The following is a 19,680-nucleotide window of genomic DNA, read 5'->3' on the forward strand; positions in this document are numbered from 1 at the left end:
AAAAAATATATTTAAATTATTTTAGATCTTAACTCTTAAACTATATATATATATATATTAGACATTGTATATATATGATACCAAAATAAAAATGGGTTGATTTTAAAAATGGTATAAACTTAAAGAGTTAAATCTATAAAATTTAATAGAATAAATGATCGGTTCAATATGACATGTTTTATTTTTAGTATAATAAGAAAAAAATAACTTCATAAAATAATTTTAATTTTATTAATTTTGTTTAAATTCCATTAATATTTAATTATAAAATTAATAATAATATAAAATTACAATAAATCATTTTGATTTTGATATTATGATGAATATATACTTTAACTCAATATTAAAAAATCAATTTATAAAATAAAACTTATATTTATTTATATATTATAAATTAATCTTATTTATATACTTTGAACGATAAAAATAAATGTATTCAATTATTATATTAAGTTTAAACAAAATTAATAAAATTAAAGGCTTTTTTATAAAAAAAAAATCACAATATTTTCTTTATTAAACAAAAACGAAATATGTGAATATTTATTGTATTATTTCCTTCAATTGATATTTATAAACAGTATATTTTACCATATTGAAATTTTCTTATTAATTTACATCTTTTGTTATTTTAGACCTTAAAATGGTAAGGGTTTAGTATGCTTTTCTTTGAGTTATGACAGAGGATTCATGATGGATCATCTGAGAATCCAGAAATAAAGGTTTGGATAACATGAAGTCTTATCCACTTGGCGGAATACATTTTTCTTAGAATCGCTTTTCTTATAAGAAAATAAAGATTATGATTCTCTTCAGAATCTAGATTAACTCTTCCTTAAGAATGTGTCTCCGTTGGTGAGTGGCAAACACACCATAATTGTTCGTAGAAAAATTAGGTTATCCAATGGGATGCTTAAAAGTGCATAATGAAGCCAACAATCAGGCCCACGAACATCTACGTCTCAATATGAAATTGGAAAGAAGATGCTTATTCAGTTGCTTTGTTTTCTTCTCCAGTATTATAATTGCACTACTTTTTCACATGTGATTTCTTTTTCTGGTAACAATAATCGTGATTCATTCTTATTAACTTGTTTATCTATAATGGCAAACACAAGATTTACATAGAAAACCAAAGCCAAAAGGCTTCACTCTTCCATTTACTTTTTGGAAATTTATTCATAATGAACATTTTACAACCATCATATGGATAAAAAGTAATATGTTTTGAGATGCTGTTCATCATAAAGCATTACTTTGATTAACTTTACTTAATTTTGGTTAGGATTCTGTTTTTTTGCAGTCCAATGGGTGGGGAAATTTTGGGGAAGGGGATACCACTTTTTCTTTTATCTTCCCATGCATTACTCTTTTGTTTATGTTTAAAGTGTTTCTTCATGTAATTTCTCATTTTTCTCTTTACACTCCCGCACTTTTTTAAAATTTCAAAACTATTTCTTGTATTTCAAAACATTTTAGGTTTCACTTCTTTTCTGTTTTCTTCAACAGATTTTAAAATTTGTTGAAAAAAAAAATCCTTTAAAAATTTTAAAAATTCGTTGAAAGATTTTCCAAAATTTTTAACTGATTTTAAAATTCTTTAAAAGATTTTTCAAATTTTTAACGAATTTTGAAATTTTTTCAATAAGTTTTTAAAATTCAGAATTTTTTTTCTTCAATAAATTTTAAAATCTATTAAAGAATTTTTTGAAAACTTCAATAAATTTTAAAATCTGATAAAAAAATATACCTTTAAAATGTGGAGATGCAAAACGTGTGGAGTTGCAGGAAGAAACTATCTTTTATTGAAAGCTTTATTTTATCTTCACATCTCTCTCACTGGACAGCTCCTTCATATTTCCTCTTTTTTTCTAAATTATTTTCCATTAACAATTTTCTTAATTGTCTATGTTGTGCAACCTCATTGTTTATTTTTTCCTAAAGCATCACCGATATGATCGAACTATCGAAACATATTTTCATTGAATATCTTGATAAAATGAACTTCTGTTGAGTGTCTCGAAAATAATTCTAAAAGAATTAAAAAAAGGGGTGTCAATACGACGGGTAACGGGTACAATTCTGGTCTGGACTTTGCGCATTTTTGCCCAGCAGACTATGGACAGACTTCTTTGGTGCTAAAATTTTGGGTCATATAGAGTCAGTTTGAGGTTCAACTTTCTGCATTGTATAAAAATCTTCACTCATCTCCTTTCAAATCGGAATATAACAATTATATTTTGCATTCAATAACAAGGACAACATAAAGAAAATTTTAGACAAATCAGGACATGACACACAAGGGTCAAAATCATGGCCAATAGGACTTGCAAGCCCAGTGAAATAGTTCTTTCCCCACTGTTTTGAAAATTGGTCTTGTTGTTTGGCGGTGAATATAGGAAAGCCATTGAAATGCAGTCATCTTTCTGCCCTTTAAATATTGGTCTTCCAATCACGTGCTTGTACTGCCCATCACTCAACATCTGAAACAAAGCAATGCAAAGCTGCTTAATTGGAGGTCAACTACAAAAAAGCAAAAGTTTATCACTGTTTTGTGAATTAATTTCATTTTCTTTGTTCGAATAATGTGCAGAAACCAGAAATTGAGAGAACCTGAGTTTGGTCTCCGGCGGTGATTACAAGGGCTCCTTTTTCTGGAAAGAAAGAGAGCCAACCTTTCTTAGAGTAAACCTGAAACTCAGAAGACCCGCCACATAGATGCAAGCACAAGCAATGAGAGTATCGGTTTCCCCTCATCACCATTCTAATCACATCATAGTTTATAGAGTTAGCACATTGTCCTGACGTCTTATCAGAGCAGTGCTTATAAACAGAACAAACTGTCCCACGTTCATGCCCACCAATCATCTCCACAGAGTCTGCAACTTTTGGGGGAGAATCTTCGAATATCACTTGCAAAATTTTCTCGGCCACCTTCTCTATCCTGGCCACAAGATTCTCCATCTTCTTACTGAACGTTGAAGAAATTTAAAATCAGACTAATTTAAATTCACGTCTTTAGCGTCATTTGATTTAACTAAATCTATTACATTAGCCATTGCTCTTGTGTAACATTAACCTAATTAGATGACAATTATATATGGACATCTATTCTTTCAAAATTTAACTCCTTGACCACTTTTTTTTATTATTAATAAAATAATAATAAATATAAAATTTAGACAGTTTTGTTATTATTATATTAATAAAAAAATTGTTACATGATTGTATTTTGAAAAGAAAGTGTCAAAACATATTTTTCAAAATTACTAGAAAATGATTGTATATGACTAATATTTCATATATTGGTAGTGAAATACCCTAACTTAGCTAGTAGCAACTGAAATGAAATGCATGCTAAATTAATTAATTAATTAACTAGTTTACTTGAAATTGGAATATCCGGCTGCCGAAACTTGCTGCATTCTGAGGTTGAACTCCTTATCTCTTCCCCAGACGAACTCGTCATCTTCCTCGAAACCCCACGGGCTCTCCGCTGACCTCGTCACGCCGCCTCGCTTCTCCGGCGGCACCTGGAAAATTGAGATGGAAGCTTCCGCCGGCGACGCGATCACGTCCAGTGGAATCCCATGGTTGAGCAGCTGAAAGCATCCGACAGTTGCGAAAGAGTCCGAAATGACGTGACGAAGAGCATCGTCGGAACCTAAGGAGGGGAAGTCCACCTTTGGAAGCGGCTTTTGGTGGTTGTTGTTAATGTTGGGGAGACGGAGAGAGGTCTCCAAGAATCGGCGGAAAACGTCGTCGTTGGAGAGCGAGGACGTTCGCCTGGCAGTGGCCACAGGAGATGGCGGCGGGGCATGGAAATCCATTGCAGTCCGGCAGAGAAGAGAACGAATCAACTTTTTTCATTCATTTGTGAGTGTTGTTTTTTGTTATTAAAAGAAGAGAAATAACAGTGAAGCACCATTCCTGTCTATAATCACCATGTCCCACCTTGCTTACACTTTACACTATGACAGACACATTTCTTCAACTATAAAATTATTTATATTAGTGCTTTCATACTTAATTAACCTTTTAATTAAATTTAATCTCCATTTAAATATAAAACTAGAACTGAAAATATCCTGGTTTCGTTGGCTTTGTTCCCCAGCTTTTTTTTTTTTTAATTTATAAACGTACTTTAATATGCGACTTTATTAGCTGGGAACTTATATATGGTAAAAATAAGAAATCTTTTCAAATAAACCTAAAAGAAATTAATTTTTTTTTCTTTTTGAATGGATGTATCATCTTAAAGAAACGTATATGAAGTAAGTTTGATTTAAATTTTTCCATGGTATCGTAGAAAATATGAATGTTTTACGAAGAGTTGAGAGATAAATGGAAGAGGGGGAGGGTGCTAACTTTCTTAGGATGAGGGGCTTGAATAGCATATTCGGAGTGGCACTAGCAGTTATCAAAAAACATTCGTGGAAGTTCAATAGCCCAACAAAAGTAATCGGCCCAGTTTTTCAAGCCCAAATTTGAACTTCGAAATCGAAGATTAGCCCCAAGAAATAATGGGCACACTCAAGGAAGAAGCTTCCTGCATCTCCATATGTTTCTTTCTGCATCCTTAAATAAAACACTTCTTTTTTCCTTGACAAATACAATCAATATAATTCAATCCTATGAAATATTGTTTTAAAAAATGTTTTTCATCTATTTATATAATATAATTTATTCATATATTATAATTTCTTCATGAATAAATCAAACTATAGATGTTTTTCTAGGAAATTAGAAATGAAAATGAAATTGATTTTAAAGAAACTGAAAAGGAAATTCGTATTCTTTCAGAGATATTAAATATAAAAAAATGAAATAAGGTGTCATAAAGTTGAATAAAGATTATACCAAATCAATTATATAGTATAAATTCAATGCCCACAAGAAGCACAAACACAGAAAAGCTGTTCCATAGATTTTATTTCAAACCATAACCTTGGTTTTGGAGAAAAAATGTATAACTTTTGACTAAATGGTTGTGAAGCATTATGAAATAGTAGAACGTGGAAGTTTAATGTTATTAGTCATAAATTGGAAAAACAATGCCTCTTTACTTTAGTTTGTCTATCATTCCATTAAGCACTTCCATGTCAAGTGACTTCCACAGTTGAAGAAAATTATTATTAAAACTATTTAATTTACTTTTTTGCGATCTCATTTACATATGACATGCTAATATTCATATAAAAAAATGTTTAGAACCCAAACTAACTAATAAATCAAATCTAATGAAGTGGAAAATTCTTACTATGAGTCCAAAGTAACATTTAACATTTTTAATAGTATATGCACTATTATCCACCCGATTATAAATTGATTTCTTGTTATATTTAACTTTTTTGAAAATGATAAAAGAAGAAGATAAATTACTAAAAAATTATTTGCTAGTCATTTCAAATCAGATTGATGTAACGGCTTCTAGAAACAAAGAAGAAAACATTCACATTAGTTATACGTGCATCACTTATTTATCTACTTGGAAAATAGTATTGACAAAAAATATCTTCTTAAAACTAGTTAACTGAGAAAAATAATATGATTGGAAAAACAATTATTATTATGTGAAATTCAAATATAAATAAGTAATTTTTTTTAAAAGCGAGTATAGATTTAAGTGAGTATTATTTTTTATTGTGATAAGAAGATCTTTTTCTAGGATTAAATTATGATGTAAATATTTCTATATTGTATGATTATCTGGTTAACTCAGAATTCATTTAAACGATTAATTATAGGACGAAATCAATGGCATTTCATTTTTATGTTAATGTGGTAACATCTTAGAAATTATGTCATTTGTAAGAATATTAATCTTAATATTAATTAATTTAAAAAAATATAACTATCATCAATTGGGTAATGATTAAATTGTCATTAATTAAAGATACAATTCAATATTTATAAATATAAGTTTAAGATAAAAAGATAAATTAATTGTTTAAATTTCTAAATTTTTACAGTAATTTCCTAAAATATCAAACGGTTTTATTAGTTAAGAACAAAATTGGGAGTTAGACATTATTCCTATATCATTAAATTTGATTTCACATCGGAAACCATATCTATTAGAAAGAATGAATTATATATATATATATATATATATATATATATATATATATATATGAAATGTTGTGTTGTGTGCCAGCATATCGGGTAAAAGACAGATGAAAGCGTGTGAGTGATGAATCATGAGTCGTAGAACTGCATATCACAACGTACATACATATAGATACAAATTAACATTATAATAATTAATATTATAAAGGTAACATAATAGAGTTCTACCATTCTTATATTTCCATGTTATTTAATCTCCCGTAATAATTGTAAGCAACACTAACTATGGGATTAGCTTTCTTTAATAGTTTTTGGTGTACATGTTAGTTTTATCATTTTGTATTTTTTTTTCATTATTTCATTTTTTAAATTTCATGGTTCAAAAAAAAAGAACTATCTGTAATAAATGGTATTGATGAAAAACCGAAAACTATCAATAAGAATTAAAATATTTTGATGATTATTTTTCATTATAATAATATTCATAGTAAGTTTTTCGAACATAATAAAATAAAATTCACACCGTCAATGGTTGATTTTGATTGACACGGTCTAAAGAGGGTGACAACCAAGTCAATCCCCTTAAATTAAACACCTTTTTTTTGTCTTTTCATTAAAAAAAATTAACTTAAAGAATAAAACATAAGTTAAAGTGTAGGCAAACTCTATGTTGATAACTTAAAATGATAAATCCAAATTTATTTTCGATTAGCTAATTAGAATGTATTGAGTTAGTGAGTTCTCAGCTTCGTTAACTCGACCTTTCTTTTACGATGGGTCAATTTATATACTTGAACGTATATTTTAAATAATTAACAGTTTTAAGATTCTAAGATAAAATCATTCCTGCTTTATGATTGCTTTTCTAATTTTTAATACATATAATTATTTTAATAACTTAACCCCACTATTTAATTCAAAAAAGTTAATTAAAATTGGATTTGATGTATGAATAATTCTTTACGTATAATATAAATATTTATCAACACTCGTGAATGTTGTTTCTATTTATCATTTTATTATCATATGTTTATCTCTGTAGATACTATATAGTATATAGTCTCTGTATTACTTTCCTTTAGAAACAACATTAATTCCAGTGGTCAACTGGTTAAATTTCTTTGTCGGGTAACAATAGGTCTCCTAGTAAAGAAAAACAACATAGGCATAAAAATTATTAGGATACTTTTATGTAATTATAAGTAATGAGTGAGAACCCATTTAAAACCCATTAAAAACTCCATTTGAGTGGACGTCAGATATGTAAGCGATCGGAGCGTCTGAAGTTCAGAAAGTAGAAGACAGGTGTGTGATGCAGATTGGATGTTCGGTTTTGACGGCAGGAGTAAAACTGAAACTTTCAAATTTTTGTGTCACTTCTCTGCATGCACCATCCATCTTCAACCTTCTGAAATCTCCTCCTTCTCTCTAAGATTTCTTCATCCTCCCTCCACAAAATCTTACTCTTTTCTTCCTCCGATCATCAAACAGACCACACCTGAGTACTCCCGGCGTCGAGGGCGTTCGTTTGAACCGATCAGTTTTTTATTCCGAGCTGGTAAGTTCATCTCTCCCTCAGCCGTTTGTTTTCTGTTGCATGCAAACCCAGATTTTTGGTTGCATGAGTTGATCCTCTCATTCTAAGTATTTCTGGTCTTGTGTTTGATTTAGTTTCTTAAGGCGTGACTGTAGAACGCTAAGGTCTCTGGTAGAGGCGAACCATATGCTGTATTTGTGAACGTTCAGTTACGCTTAGAGGTAAGGGAAGCTTATATAATTTAATTTTATGTTCGTTTTGAATGGATGCATGTTCGTTGAATTGCTGAATGAATATGATTGTTGCTATGTTTTTTACTGTATGAAGTATGAATATTTACTATGATATGGATGTAGGAAATTATGAAGATAAATGTTGAGAAATGAATTGATATAAAGAATTCTAAGTATGTAATTCCATATGAAAATTGATGTTCGTCACTGAAGGTCTTTGACCGTTCGATTTTCTTGTGAACTCGGTTGGAACTGGATTCTTTCATTTGGATGGAATTCCAGTTGAGGACCGAGCGTCTTCGTTTAGTAATATTTGTATATAAGCGTTTAACCAAGGATATCCGTTCTTTGGTATTCTGTTATAAACTTAGGTATATCTATATGGATTTGTATATTTCGTTCATTCTTGAACACTAGTTAAATGGTATCTTATTACATTTATCAAGTCTTTCTTCTATAAGTTTATTAGTGCTTGGTCTTACATCAAGCGCTCGTACTAAGTAGTGCTCGGTCTTACACCAAGTGCTCGTCCTAAGTGGTGCTCAGTCTTAAACCAAGCGCTCGACCTTGATTCTGTAATTTAATTTTTAAATAAGAGCATTCGGCCAAAACCAATAGCGTTCAGTCTCTACAGTGCTCGGTCTTCAACTAGCACTCGTTCTCCTTGATGTTAAACTCATAAATAAGCTAAGTATTTATAGCGTTCGGTTTCTTCATATAATTTCGTCACTTATTATTATTCGATGTCCTACAGTATCAGTTTCTATTGTGTTCGGCCTAGAGTGTTAGTACTCGGCCTAGGCTTTACGGTGTTCGGTTTGAACTATCAAGAGTCAGTTCATTAAATTGGCTTACTTGGTAAATAACGTTCGATTCTATTAGCCTCTGGGAACTATTATTGCATTCGGTCCCTTTTACAATAAGTGAGTAACTCTCTCGATTTGATCTGTTTTGAGTTGGAGACATCTCGGTCTCACTCCAAGTTTTCAGTCTCGTTCTGGGTTAAAAACTAACGTTCGATATTTGGTATCCTACGGGATCTTTATTTAAATTGGTTAAGTTGAAGTTTTAATGATGAAAGATGATGGAATATGATATGGATGAAATGACTTTGATTATGAAAGAGTATTTCGGGGAGGAATATCTCATGAATGGATATTGGAATTGGTAAAGTATGAATGTGGGCACGCTAAGCTGGCGGTTCATCCTGATATTCCGTGATTACTCGTTCTCACGTACAGAAGGGTAAGTCATGTGTGGGAATGGCAGGAGGTCCTAGTCCTTATGGTTAATTTGGACAGATAGGACTAACCTCGGGTGGCAACTGTTAAGGGTATCCCAGTTACTACATCACCCGGGTGCACGAACGTCGTAGCTACACAGAATTCATACAGTCCGAACAGTCAGAGTCTAGTATTGGGCTTTGCATGAAAGAGTTAATGATTTATCTTGTTTAGTTGATTGTGTGAAATATATGTTGATACTTGAATTAAATTACATAAGCTTACCCTATTTCCTGTCTTGTCATGTATTCTCGTTCGTTCGTCCTTGTCATTGCGATGATCACCCTGTGGGTGGGAGCAGAAGGAGAAGAGTTGCTGGAAGAAGCATTGGAAGAGACGGACGTGAAGGTCGAACCTTAGGACGTTCGGTCAGTTGTTGGCCTACTCTTTTGTAGGAGCGTTCGGTCATGCGTTTACTTTATCTTTTGATTTGACCGTTCTGCATAGGAAGAGTTATAAGTCGTTCGTCCTATATTTGTAGCCATTTGTACAATTTTAACTCCCTGCTATTTTTGTAAGGTCGTTCGGCCTTAACCGTACGTCTTATCTTTTGTAAGAACTGAGCTGTAATATTATTATATGTGATCATTCTATTATATGGTTTTACACTGTATTTTTGGGATGTTACATAATGCAATAACGTTTATTGATATATTTTCAAATGAGATTTGAATCCATCAAATTAACACTATTTTTATCTAAAAACATTAAAAATAAACTTACACTCATACTTAAATTTTGAAAAAAATACTTTAAAAAATGAGTGCTTAGGATTGATGTTAATGTAATTTTCTTTTTATATGGGTTTAGCTGTCTGCAGAGAAAATCCGAAAACGGCATAATAACTTAGTCAAACTTTAGGTTCCGTGAAGATAAACTCAAACTTCATTGTGAATAATTTTCTATTGCATAAAAAAATGTTAAGTGACACAAGGCAGTGAATCTTTCAGAAGTAATACTTTATATATTGAATAGTTCAGTTTATAGAATTAATCGATTTTTTTCCTGACCAGGTCCTCAAAGGCCATTCAGAGTCTTAAACAAATGTCAAATTACGAGAAAATCGTTCGTTCCATTACTTATCTTCATAATAATTTTTTATATCATGTTTTGTTATCTAATATTCATCTCAATAATCTTGCTGCATTTTATTCTTGATAGGATTATACTTGACCAAGTTATTAGTCATGTTTCATGACGCTTTATTTTTTGCTACAAATCAGATATACTAACTTTTTATTTTTTATTTTTAAAGATAGACTAATATTTGAATAATAATACTTTGAGAACATTTTTTTATAACATTTTAACATCATCTATATGTCATTTTATGATTGGTCTAAAATTATTTTACAATTAATAATAATAATCATAAATACCAATATGGATCAATCACATAATGATACATAGATAATCTTAAAATGTTGTAAAAAAAATGTTATCAAAATTATCCTAATTATAAAGTGCATCAATAACGTGATTAATTAATTGGAAGAATATTTTCCAATATTTTTCATAGTAACGCATATTTTCCGTACAAAAACAGTGTGGGGATATACTGTTCAACGTTCATGTTTGAATGATCCGTCTTTCTTGCATTTAGCACACTACACACATAATAAGTCGTTAATTAATTATTCATCAAGTGTTTCATTTGAATAAAGGATTAAGACAAACGACAATTCTGCCACCGAACCAATCTCTCTCTTGGTCTTCTCTCTCCATTCTCTCACTCATTTATCACATATACATCTATATATGCATAATATTCTTTCCATCATTAGACTATATACAACACTTTCTTCATACCAGAAACATTTTACTGGTTTATCAGTTCCAAATCTTCTCTCATGAGTGGAAAACATGTAAAAGAGAGAAAGAAAATATGAGGGAAAGATATCCACAAACTAATCTTTTAGTTTCAACCCCCCAACAACCAAACTTTCTTTGCTGAGCAGAGAAGTTGAAGTTCTATAATCCAATACATTCATGTAAGTACTATATTTGCACAATACACTTCATAAATCTTTTATGTTTGATTAGTTTGAAATACGGAACCAGAAAACTGGTATTCTCATCTTTTATCTTTCTTTTTTATGTTTTTTCTTTCATGGTTGAAACATCCTTGTTGTAATTATGTTGTCATGTCATGTCTGAAATCCAGAACTGCAGAGAGAGATAAAATGGAGGGTAGCAATTTAAGCAGAAGCATAAGTAGGAGCTTGAGCAGATCAAGTTGGAGAATGGAGGGTGTGTTTGCAAGTGGGAGATATTCGCGAAGGACATCAAATATTGACGAGGACGAAGAGGCTCTCAAGTGGGCAGCCATAGAGAGATTACCAACCTACGACAGACTAAGAACAAGTATCCTTCAAACTTTTGCAGAGGGTGATCATGCTCGTCCCAATTTGCAACACAGAGAAGTCGATGTTAGAAAGTTAGATGTCAACGAAAGGCAAGAGTTTATTGACAGAATCTTCAAGGTTGCCGAAGAAGACAATGAAAAGTACTTGAGCAAGTTCAGAAACAGACTAGAAAAGTGAGTTCTTTCTATCTTTCATCTTCGCCCTTCTGCACCAGAATCTGAGAAACTTCAGCCATAGTTTGTTTCTTATAAGTTATATTATATATTCACGAACGACTTTGCTTTCTTCCATTTACTTCTGACTAACTCAATTTTGAGTGGACATTTTGTTTTCCATTGAATTCCTTTACATACGTTAAAAGAAACAAAAACGAAGGTTAAGGTTATGTATGATACAGCTTTGACTTCGTTTGAGGCTGCCGGCAAGGTAAGTTTTTTATTTAAGCGTGCACATGACGTAACCACTCATTTGTAATATTAAACGGCGTGTCTTTGTCATTTATCAAAACCAACATAAAGAAAATTATAAAAAGATCAAATTCAAAAATTAAAGAGTCTGATTTTAAGGAGATGGGGATTAGTAACCCACAAGAGAAATATTCCCAATGCATTATTGAAGAGAGATGGTGACCAGGGGGGAATGAATCATGAACAATAGTGAGCACAGAGATCTATACAAAGAACTTATTCATGTGATTGAATTTTTTGACTTTTCTCCATGCTTCAAAGTTGTTTATTGTCTCACTACATTTAATTATTTGTGGTCATGAGAGGGGTTAAAGAAGGCAAAGGGTAATTCAATACATATGAACAAGTAGAGTGTCAATGTCTGAAATGATACGTTACCTTCTGGTGTAGAAATAGAAAATGACCCTTTCACGAAATTCAACTACAGGTGAATACTATGTCTAGAGATCTTTGCTTTGCTATCTTTTTTCCCCTTATATTGTCATTTTCACTTTTTTCTATTCTGTGGACAAGTCATTGCTTCAAAATCATGTCACACTCACATGTTTATGGATACACTTTTTTCTAAGAAATTGTTACCACGTTCAATACTTTATGCAGAACAATAAATATGAACTTGTTTTTCCAATTGTTGCAATTGCAGGGTTGGTATCCGACTCCCAACAGTAGAAGTGAGGTTTCAAAATTTGACAGTTGAGGCTGATTCCTACGTTGGCAGCAGAGCTCTGCCAACCCTACCAAACGTTGCATTGAACATTGCCGAATCAGCTCTTGGATTGTGTGGGATTAGTACTGCAAAGAGAACAAAGCTCACAATTCTTAAAGATGTCTCCGGCATTATTAAACCTTCTAGGTACCACCTCGAGATTTTCAACATTAATTAGTTCGAACATATCTAAGTAAAATATTTCAAGCCTAGTTCATCTAGGTTTACTTGTTCATTATTATAATTCGGGTTGGTGTAATGTAACCATTCCTATTGTTCTATCTATATAGAATGGCCCTTCTGCTTGGTCCTCCATCTTCAGGGAAAACGACCCTTTTGCTGGCGTTGGCTGGAAAATTGGACAATGATTTGAGGGTAGATTTCAGCCCTTTCATTTTCTTGACTAAGCTATAATAAGAAAGAAAATCAAAATTCATAATTTATACTTTTCTAGCACGTGGAGTTGAATAACAGGAGTTTTGTTTGAATGAAACAGGTTCGAGGAGAAATCTCCTACAACGGGTACAAGCTCAATGAGTTTGTCCCTAGAAAGACTTCAGCCTACATTAGTCAGAATGATGTGCATATTGGAGAAATGACAGTAAAAGAAACCTTCGATTTCTCTGCTAGATGTCAAGGAGTTGGAACACGATATGGTAATAAAAAATCACTGTAAAATCCTTAACTAATTTTCCAGTTCAAGTATCTATAACTAGTTGAAACTTATCCGACAAATATGTTACTCTAGACCTATTAGCCGAGCTTGCTCGAAGGGAAAAAGAAGCTGGAATATTTCCAGAGGCAGAACTTGATCTTTTCATGAAGGTATTGATTAGATTAAACAACCCAGAACTTTCACAGGTTTGTTAATTTATATAATTGTTCTGACATTTTCAACAAATTTAGGCCACTGCAATGGAGGGAACCGAAAGCAGTCTCATCACTGACTATACTCTCAAAGTGAGTGATTTTTCTTACACAACATTTATTATGTTTACGGTTTATGATTATTCATTCCCACCCAGAAAAGTCCAAACCGTGATCTCAGAACTTACCTATCTATCTTTTCAATGAGCAATGAAAGATAATAACTTGTTAGTGTTTGATGTATGGATAGATATTGGGGCTTGATATTTGCAAAGATACGATCGTGGGTGATGAAATGCACAGAGGAGTGTCTGGTGGCCAAAAGAAGCGTGTAACAACAGGTAATAACTCAAATCAAATTCTCATTTCTTAAATTCCTCTGTTCTCTGTTCTTCTGTCATACTTTTCTACTTCATTATTTTTTCTGTCTAATATCTTTTCATATAACAAATACTCACTATTTTCTCTATAACCGTGACTCATGAGTGTGAAGAGAAAAAAAAAATGTTTCTTAATAAAATAAATGGTGTGATTACAGAGATAAAATAATATTTACCATTTTTTTTCTTGGACTTGGTCCTTCTTTTCTACATTTTAGATACTGATTTTTAACAGAATCTTGCTGATTACATACATAACTGTCCTTACCTAAACTTTGCTAAGTTTAAATATTAAAAAAATAATTTTTTATCTTCAATTCAATTCATAAATTATTAATATCCCTTTCAAATCTATTAAAAAAATACACATTTAAATAAAATCCAAGAAGGTTGAAACTGAAGCAATGGTTTACCTATTCAAAGTGACAGTGATATGTATATTATATTAATTGAGTTTTGAATGACATGTTATATTATATATATAGGAGAAATGATTGTTGGGCCCACAAAAACATTGCTGATGGATGAGATATCAACGGGTCTTGATAGCTCCACGACATATCAAATAGTGAAATGCTTCCAACAGATTGTGCACCTTACGGAAGCAACCATATTCATGTCTCTACTCCAACCTGCTCCGGAGACGTTCGATCTGTTTGATGATATCATCTTGATATCGGAGGGTCAGATTGTTTATCAGGGCCCACGTGAGCACATCATCGAGTTCTTTGAATCATGTGGATTTAGATGTCCTGAAAGAAAGGGAACCGCAGATTTCTTACAGGAGGTCTACCTGCTGAATCACCTATTCCTTTTCAATTACTTAAAAAACAATATCCGGATAAACATAACAATTCAACCATAAACCTCATTTAAAAATTATATTTTCAATTAAAAAAAGTCAAACTGACACATGTACAAGAAAAGACTATTTGATTTAACTTGTGGAGCATAAACTTTTTATATGATTAAAAAAAATTATTGTCTTATAAAAATTATATTATAATATATTGATATTATTTTTTTTCGAATTTAAAAAGATGAAAAGGGAAAGTAAATGATAGTTGTTAATTTTATATAGGTTACTTCAAGGAAAGACCAAGAACAATATTGGATAAATAGAAACATACCATATCATTACATCACAGTGAGCGAGTTTGCAAATAGATTCAAGCAATTCCATGTTGGAATGCAACTTGAGAATGAACTCTCTGTGGCATTTGACAAATCAAAGGGACATAGAGCAGCTCTTGTTTTCAAGAAATATACAGTGCCCACAATGGGACTTCTTAAGGCATGTTGGGATAAGGAATTGCTACTGATCAAGAGGAACTCTTTCGTCTATATATTTAAGACAGGTCAAATATGCATCATTGGTATCATAGCTGCAACTGTGTTCTTTAGGACCAAAATGCATCAAAGGGATGAGTCTGATGCAGCAGTTTACATAGGTGCCATTTTGTTTACCATGATCATGAACATGTTCAATGGTTTTTCTGAATTACCACTCACCATTGCAAGACTTCCTGTTTTCTACAAGCACAGAGACCACCTTTTCCATCCTCCTTGGACTTATACCCTCCCTAATTTCTTACTAAGGATCCCCATCTCTATCTTTGAAGCTACTGTTTGGGTACTTCTCACATACTACCCAATAGGATTTGCACCTGAAGCTAGCAGGTAACCTTAATTATCTGTTTCACTTCATATTTTATGTTTTTACGCCTACCCATGATGCAAACTAGTACAAGTGTCACATTGTATCCTTATCAAACTTCCAGGTTTTTCAAGCACTTGTTGTTAGTTTTTCTTGTCCAACAAATGGCAGCTGGGATGTTTAGGCTCATATCTGGAGTTTGTAGAACAATGATTATTGCTAACACTGGTGGAGCCCTCATGCTGCTTCTTGTTTTTCTACTTGGAGGTTTTATCCTTCCTAAACGTAAGTGACTAATCCTCTTAATGAATCGTGTAAAGTTTTCAAAGAATGTGTTCACCTTGATGTTTAAGCTTAATGTTATTAATAGGTGACATTCGAGATTGGTGGATATGGGGTTACTGGATTTCACCATTAACATATGCGTACAATGGTTTGACAGTGAACGAATTATTTGCTCCAAGGTGGAACAAACCGGTAAGCAGCATAAGTTTTCAGTAGTAGATGAAAGTGTTGATTCAATGGCTTAACATGAAGTTATTTTTCACTTGAATTTTCATATTTTGTAGTCTACAGATGGTGTCACCCCAATCGGTTTGGCTACGTTAAATAACTTTGACGTTTTCGCTGAGAAAGGATGGTACTGGATAGGTGTGGCGGTTCTCTTGGGCTTCACTGTTCTGTACAATGTTCTCTTCACCTTTGCACTCATGTACCTTAATCGTAAGAACTCATAAAATAACGAAATTTCGATGGATTACTTCCTTCACTGGTTGTTTAGTGCTAATACTGCTTTATTGTATCTTCTGTAATTTGATTCGCTAGCCATTGGGAAAAAACAAGCAATAATATCTGAAGAAGAAGCAACCGAAATGGAAACTGGAGGAAACTCTAGGGAAGAGCCTAGACTTGTAAGGCCAGAGCCCAACAGAGAGATAAATCCTCAGCCATTATATTCTACTGATGGAAACAACACACGTAAATATCAAACTAGTTAACTTTGATATTAAGGATTTTTTCCTTAGCCATAAGTGTAACTTCTGTTAATATAACTGGTGAAACTTCTCAATAGCATTGTCTTGTACATAATAATTTCAGGAGAAGTGGCAATGCAACAAATGAGTGGCCGAGGTCATCCTAGTGGAATGAGAAATGTTGATTCAATGCGTGATTCAACCCTTGGTGTTTCCCCGAAGAAGGGAATGGTTCTACCATTTCAACCACTTGCAATGTCTTTTGACAGTGTTAATTATTATGTGGACATGCCTGCTGTAAGAATCCTATCACACCCTTTTAACATAACTTTATTATCATTCATACGTAATGGTAAATATGAATGAAACTTTAACTTGTAATAGGAAATGAAAGAGCAAGGAGTGACAGAAGATAGACTACAGTTACTGAGGGAAGTAACTGGTGCCTTTAGGCCAGGAGTTTTGACTGCTTTAATGGGAGTGAGTGGAGCTGGAAAGACAACTTTGATGGATGTTTTAGCTGGGAGAAAAACAGGTGGCTACATTGAAGGAGATGTTAGAATATCAGGCTACCCAAAGAATCAAGAAACATTTGCAAGAATTTCTGGCTACTGTGAGCAGACTGATATCCATTCACCCCAAGTTACTATTCGAGAGTCTTTGATCTATTCTGCTTTCCTTCGTTTACCCAGAGAGGTCAATAATGAGGAGAAAATGGTTAGCACTAAATATTATATCTTTTTTTTTGCCTTTTCTGTGAAGTTACATAGAAGAATGATTCTTATATTCCTTTTTCTTACTCGTCATAGAAATTTGTCGATGAAGTAATGGACTTGGTTGAGCTAGACAATCTCAAGGATGCTATAGTTGGGCTTCCAGGTGTTACGGGGTTGTCTACCGAACAAAGAAAAAGACTAACAATTGCTGTCGAACTTGTTGCCAATCCTTCAATCATTTTCATGGACGAACCCACTTCAGGTCTCGATGCAAGAGCAGCAGCCATTGTGATGAGGACTGTGAGAAACACTGTTGACACTGGAAGAACAGTTGTATGCACAATTCACCAACCTAGCATTGATATCTTTGAGGCTTTTGACGAGGTACCAACAAACTCACAATTTGTATGTTTCATGTGTTTTCTCTCTTTATCTCCATACTCTTTGGTAGATAAACTTTTTCTTGTGCACCAGTTGTTGTTGATGAAGAGAGGAGGCCAAGTGATATACTCAGGACCATTAGGAAGGAATTCGCACAAGATCATAGAATATTTTGAGGTATTACAACAAAATAATTATGAATTTTTTTTACCAAATCATGTGATAAGGGATTCAAGTTTAGCATCAAACTTAATGTTCGTTCCTTGATCAGGCAATCCCAGGGGTCCCAAAAATTAAGGATAAGTACAATCCAGCCACATGGATGTTAGAGGTAAGCTCTATAGCAGCTGAAGTTCGACTTGGAATGGATTTTGCAGAGTACTACAAAACATCATCTTTATACCAGTAAGTCTAAAAACATCTAGGATACTAAACTAATGTTGTCAAGTTAGTTTGATTAAGCTGACATGTACACATACTTATGAGTAGGCGAAACAAAGCTCTTATAAGGGAATTAAGCACACCTCCACCAGGAGCAAAAGATTTGTACTTCCCCACTCAGTATTCTCAATCCACTTGGGAACAATTCAAATCTTGTTTATGGAAGCAATGGTTGACTTATTGGAGAAGTCCAGATTATAACCTTGTCAGATTTTTCTTCACCTTAGCTGTAGCTTTCGTGGTGGGGACAGTATTTTGGAGGGTTGGCAAAAAAAGGTTTAAAGTTGCTACCTTAATTGAACTGATATCCAACTTTATTCTCTAAGCATTTTGTTATTACAACTATTTCTTCTGTCATATTTTTGCAGGGGAAGCTCAAGCGACTTGAACACTATTATAGGAGCTCTATATGGATCTATATTTTTCGTTGGTGTTAACAATTGTCAAACTGTTCAACCAGTAGTGGCAGTTGAAAGAACAGTGTTTTATCGAGAAAGAGCTGCTGGAATGTATTCTGCTTTGCCTTATGCCATTGCACAGGTTAAAGGATGCATTTTTTTCAAACAAATATATAATTTTCTGCATCTTGTACTTGTTGCTTATTATGCTAGCTTTGTTGGTTCATTTGCAGGTTATCTCTGAAATACCGTATGTATTTGTTCAAACTATTTATTTTGCATTCATAGTGTATGCTATGGTGAGCTTTGAATGGAAAGTGGAAAAGGTCCTCTGGTTTTTCTTTGTTAGTTTTTTCTCCTTCTTGTACTTCACATATTATGGCATGATGACTGTTTCCATTACACCAAACCACCAAGTGGCATCAATCTTTGGAGCAGCCTTCTATGGACTCTTCAATCTCTTTTCTGGTTTCTTCATCCCAAGACCAGTAAGTACAGTTCAAGTTTGGTTTTTTTATAATACTCTTGTGATTTTCTCTAACATAATTGCTTTATCTACCTTGGCATTTCAGAAAATTCCAAAATGGTGGGTTTGGTATTATTGGATTTGCCCTGTAGCATGGACGGTGTATGGGTTGATTGTCTCACAGTATAGAGATGTAGAGATAACCATTTTTGTGCCTGGTCAGAATAATCAAACAATCAAGCACTATATTGAAGATCATTATGGCTTTAAACCCAACTTCATGGGACCAGTTGCTATTGTTTTGGTCGCTTTTCCAGTCTTCTTTGCCTTTATATTTGCCTTCTCCATCAAAACACTAAACTTCCAAACCAGATAAAAAAATGTATACCAGTAAGGAAGTTATGCTCTTGCAGGTTTTACCAGTCAATTTACCTTATGTATGTTCGGAGATAGCAAATGTATACACAAATTTAGAAAACCATGATAACATTTTGAGGTTGTTTGTTTGGGAAATATAAATTATATTGATTCTGTAATTTCTATGCTATTGTGATCTAAACTATGTTGTCAACTTTTTGCGACATGTATTACTATACTTGCAACACGTAAAAAACTGTTTTTACTTTTCTATAGACATGTAAATGTGTTACTCCGCGCAATATAGTAAGATTATCTTTTCTCAAATAGCTTTTCTTACACGTACCAATATGTATTCTATGTATTTTTTTGGTGTAAATTT

The 19,680-nt window shown here is 32.8% G+C and overlaps 2 protein-coding genes across 4 annotated transcripts; one reads left to right on the forward strand and one right to left on the reverse strand.

Annotated features, from left to right (window-relative positions):
- Positions 1-2,059: 2,059 nt before the first annotated feature.
- Positions 2,060-3,938, reverse strand: LOC108333674 (1-aminocyclopropane-1-carboxylate oxidase 1). Of its 3 annotated transcripts, none has more exons than XM_052870845.1 (3): positions 3,388-3,938; positions 2,614-2,944; positions 2,060-2,483 (listed from the first exon to the last, which is right to left on the reverse strand). In XM_052870845.1, the coding sequence occupies exons 1-3, from the start codon at positions 3,828-3,830 to the stop codon at positions 2,247-2,249; spliced, it is 1,011 nt and encodes a 336-aa protein (XP_052726805.1). In that variant the 5' UTR covers positions 3,831-3,938; the 3' UTR covers positions 2,060-2,246. The 3 variants fall into 3 exon arrangements, with proteins under 3 accessions (XP_052726805.1, XP_017424639.1, XP_017424640.1); XM_017569150.2 differs by having other exon boundaries at positions 2,614-2,971; XM_017569151.2 differs by having other exon boundaries at positions 2,060-2,523; positions 2,614-2,971.
- Positions 3,939-10,855: 6,917 nt separating this feature from the next.
- On the forward strand, positions 10,856-19,477 carry LOC108334288 (ABC transporter G family member 36). The gene is made up of 23 exons (XM_017570046.2): positions 10,856-11,113; positions 11,287-11,661; positions 12,599-12,808; positions 12,952-13,036; positions 13,158-13,317; positions 13,410-13,486; positions 13,568-13,621; positions 13,779-13,869; positions 14,394-14,695; positions 14,990-15,588; positions 15,690-15,850; positions 15,936-16,042; positions 16,135-16,288; positions 16,391-16,543; positions 16,664-16,836; positions 16,924-17,256; positions 17,349-17,639; positions 17,730-17,813; positions 17,908-18,041; positions 18,126-18,353; positions 18,446-18,617; positions 18,709-18,963; positions 19,048-19,477. Exons 2-23 carry the CDS (start codon positions 11,306-11,308, stop codon positions 19,315-19,317), a joined length of 4,449 nt encoding a protein of 1,482 aa, XP_017425535.1. The 5' UTR covers positions 10,856-11,113; positions 11,287-11,305; the 3' UTR covers positions 19,318-19,477.
- The last annotated feature ends 203 nt before the right edge of the window (positions 19,478-19,680 follow it).

The sequence above is a fragment of the Vigna angularis genome, chromosome 11 (assembly GCF_016808095.1).
Source record: "Vigna angularis cultivar LongXiaoDou No.4 chromosome 11, ASM1680809v1, whole genome shotgun sequence".
NCBI lineage: Eukaryota > Viridiplantae > Streptophyta > Magnoliopsida > Fabales > Fabaceae > Vigna > Vigna angularis.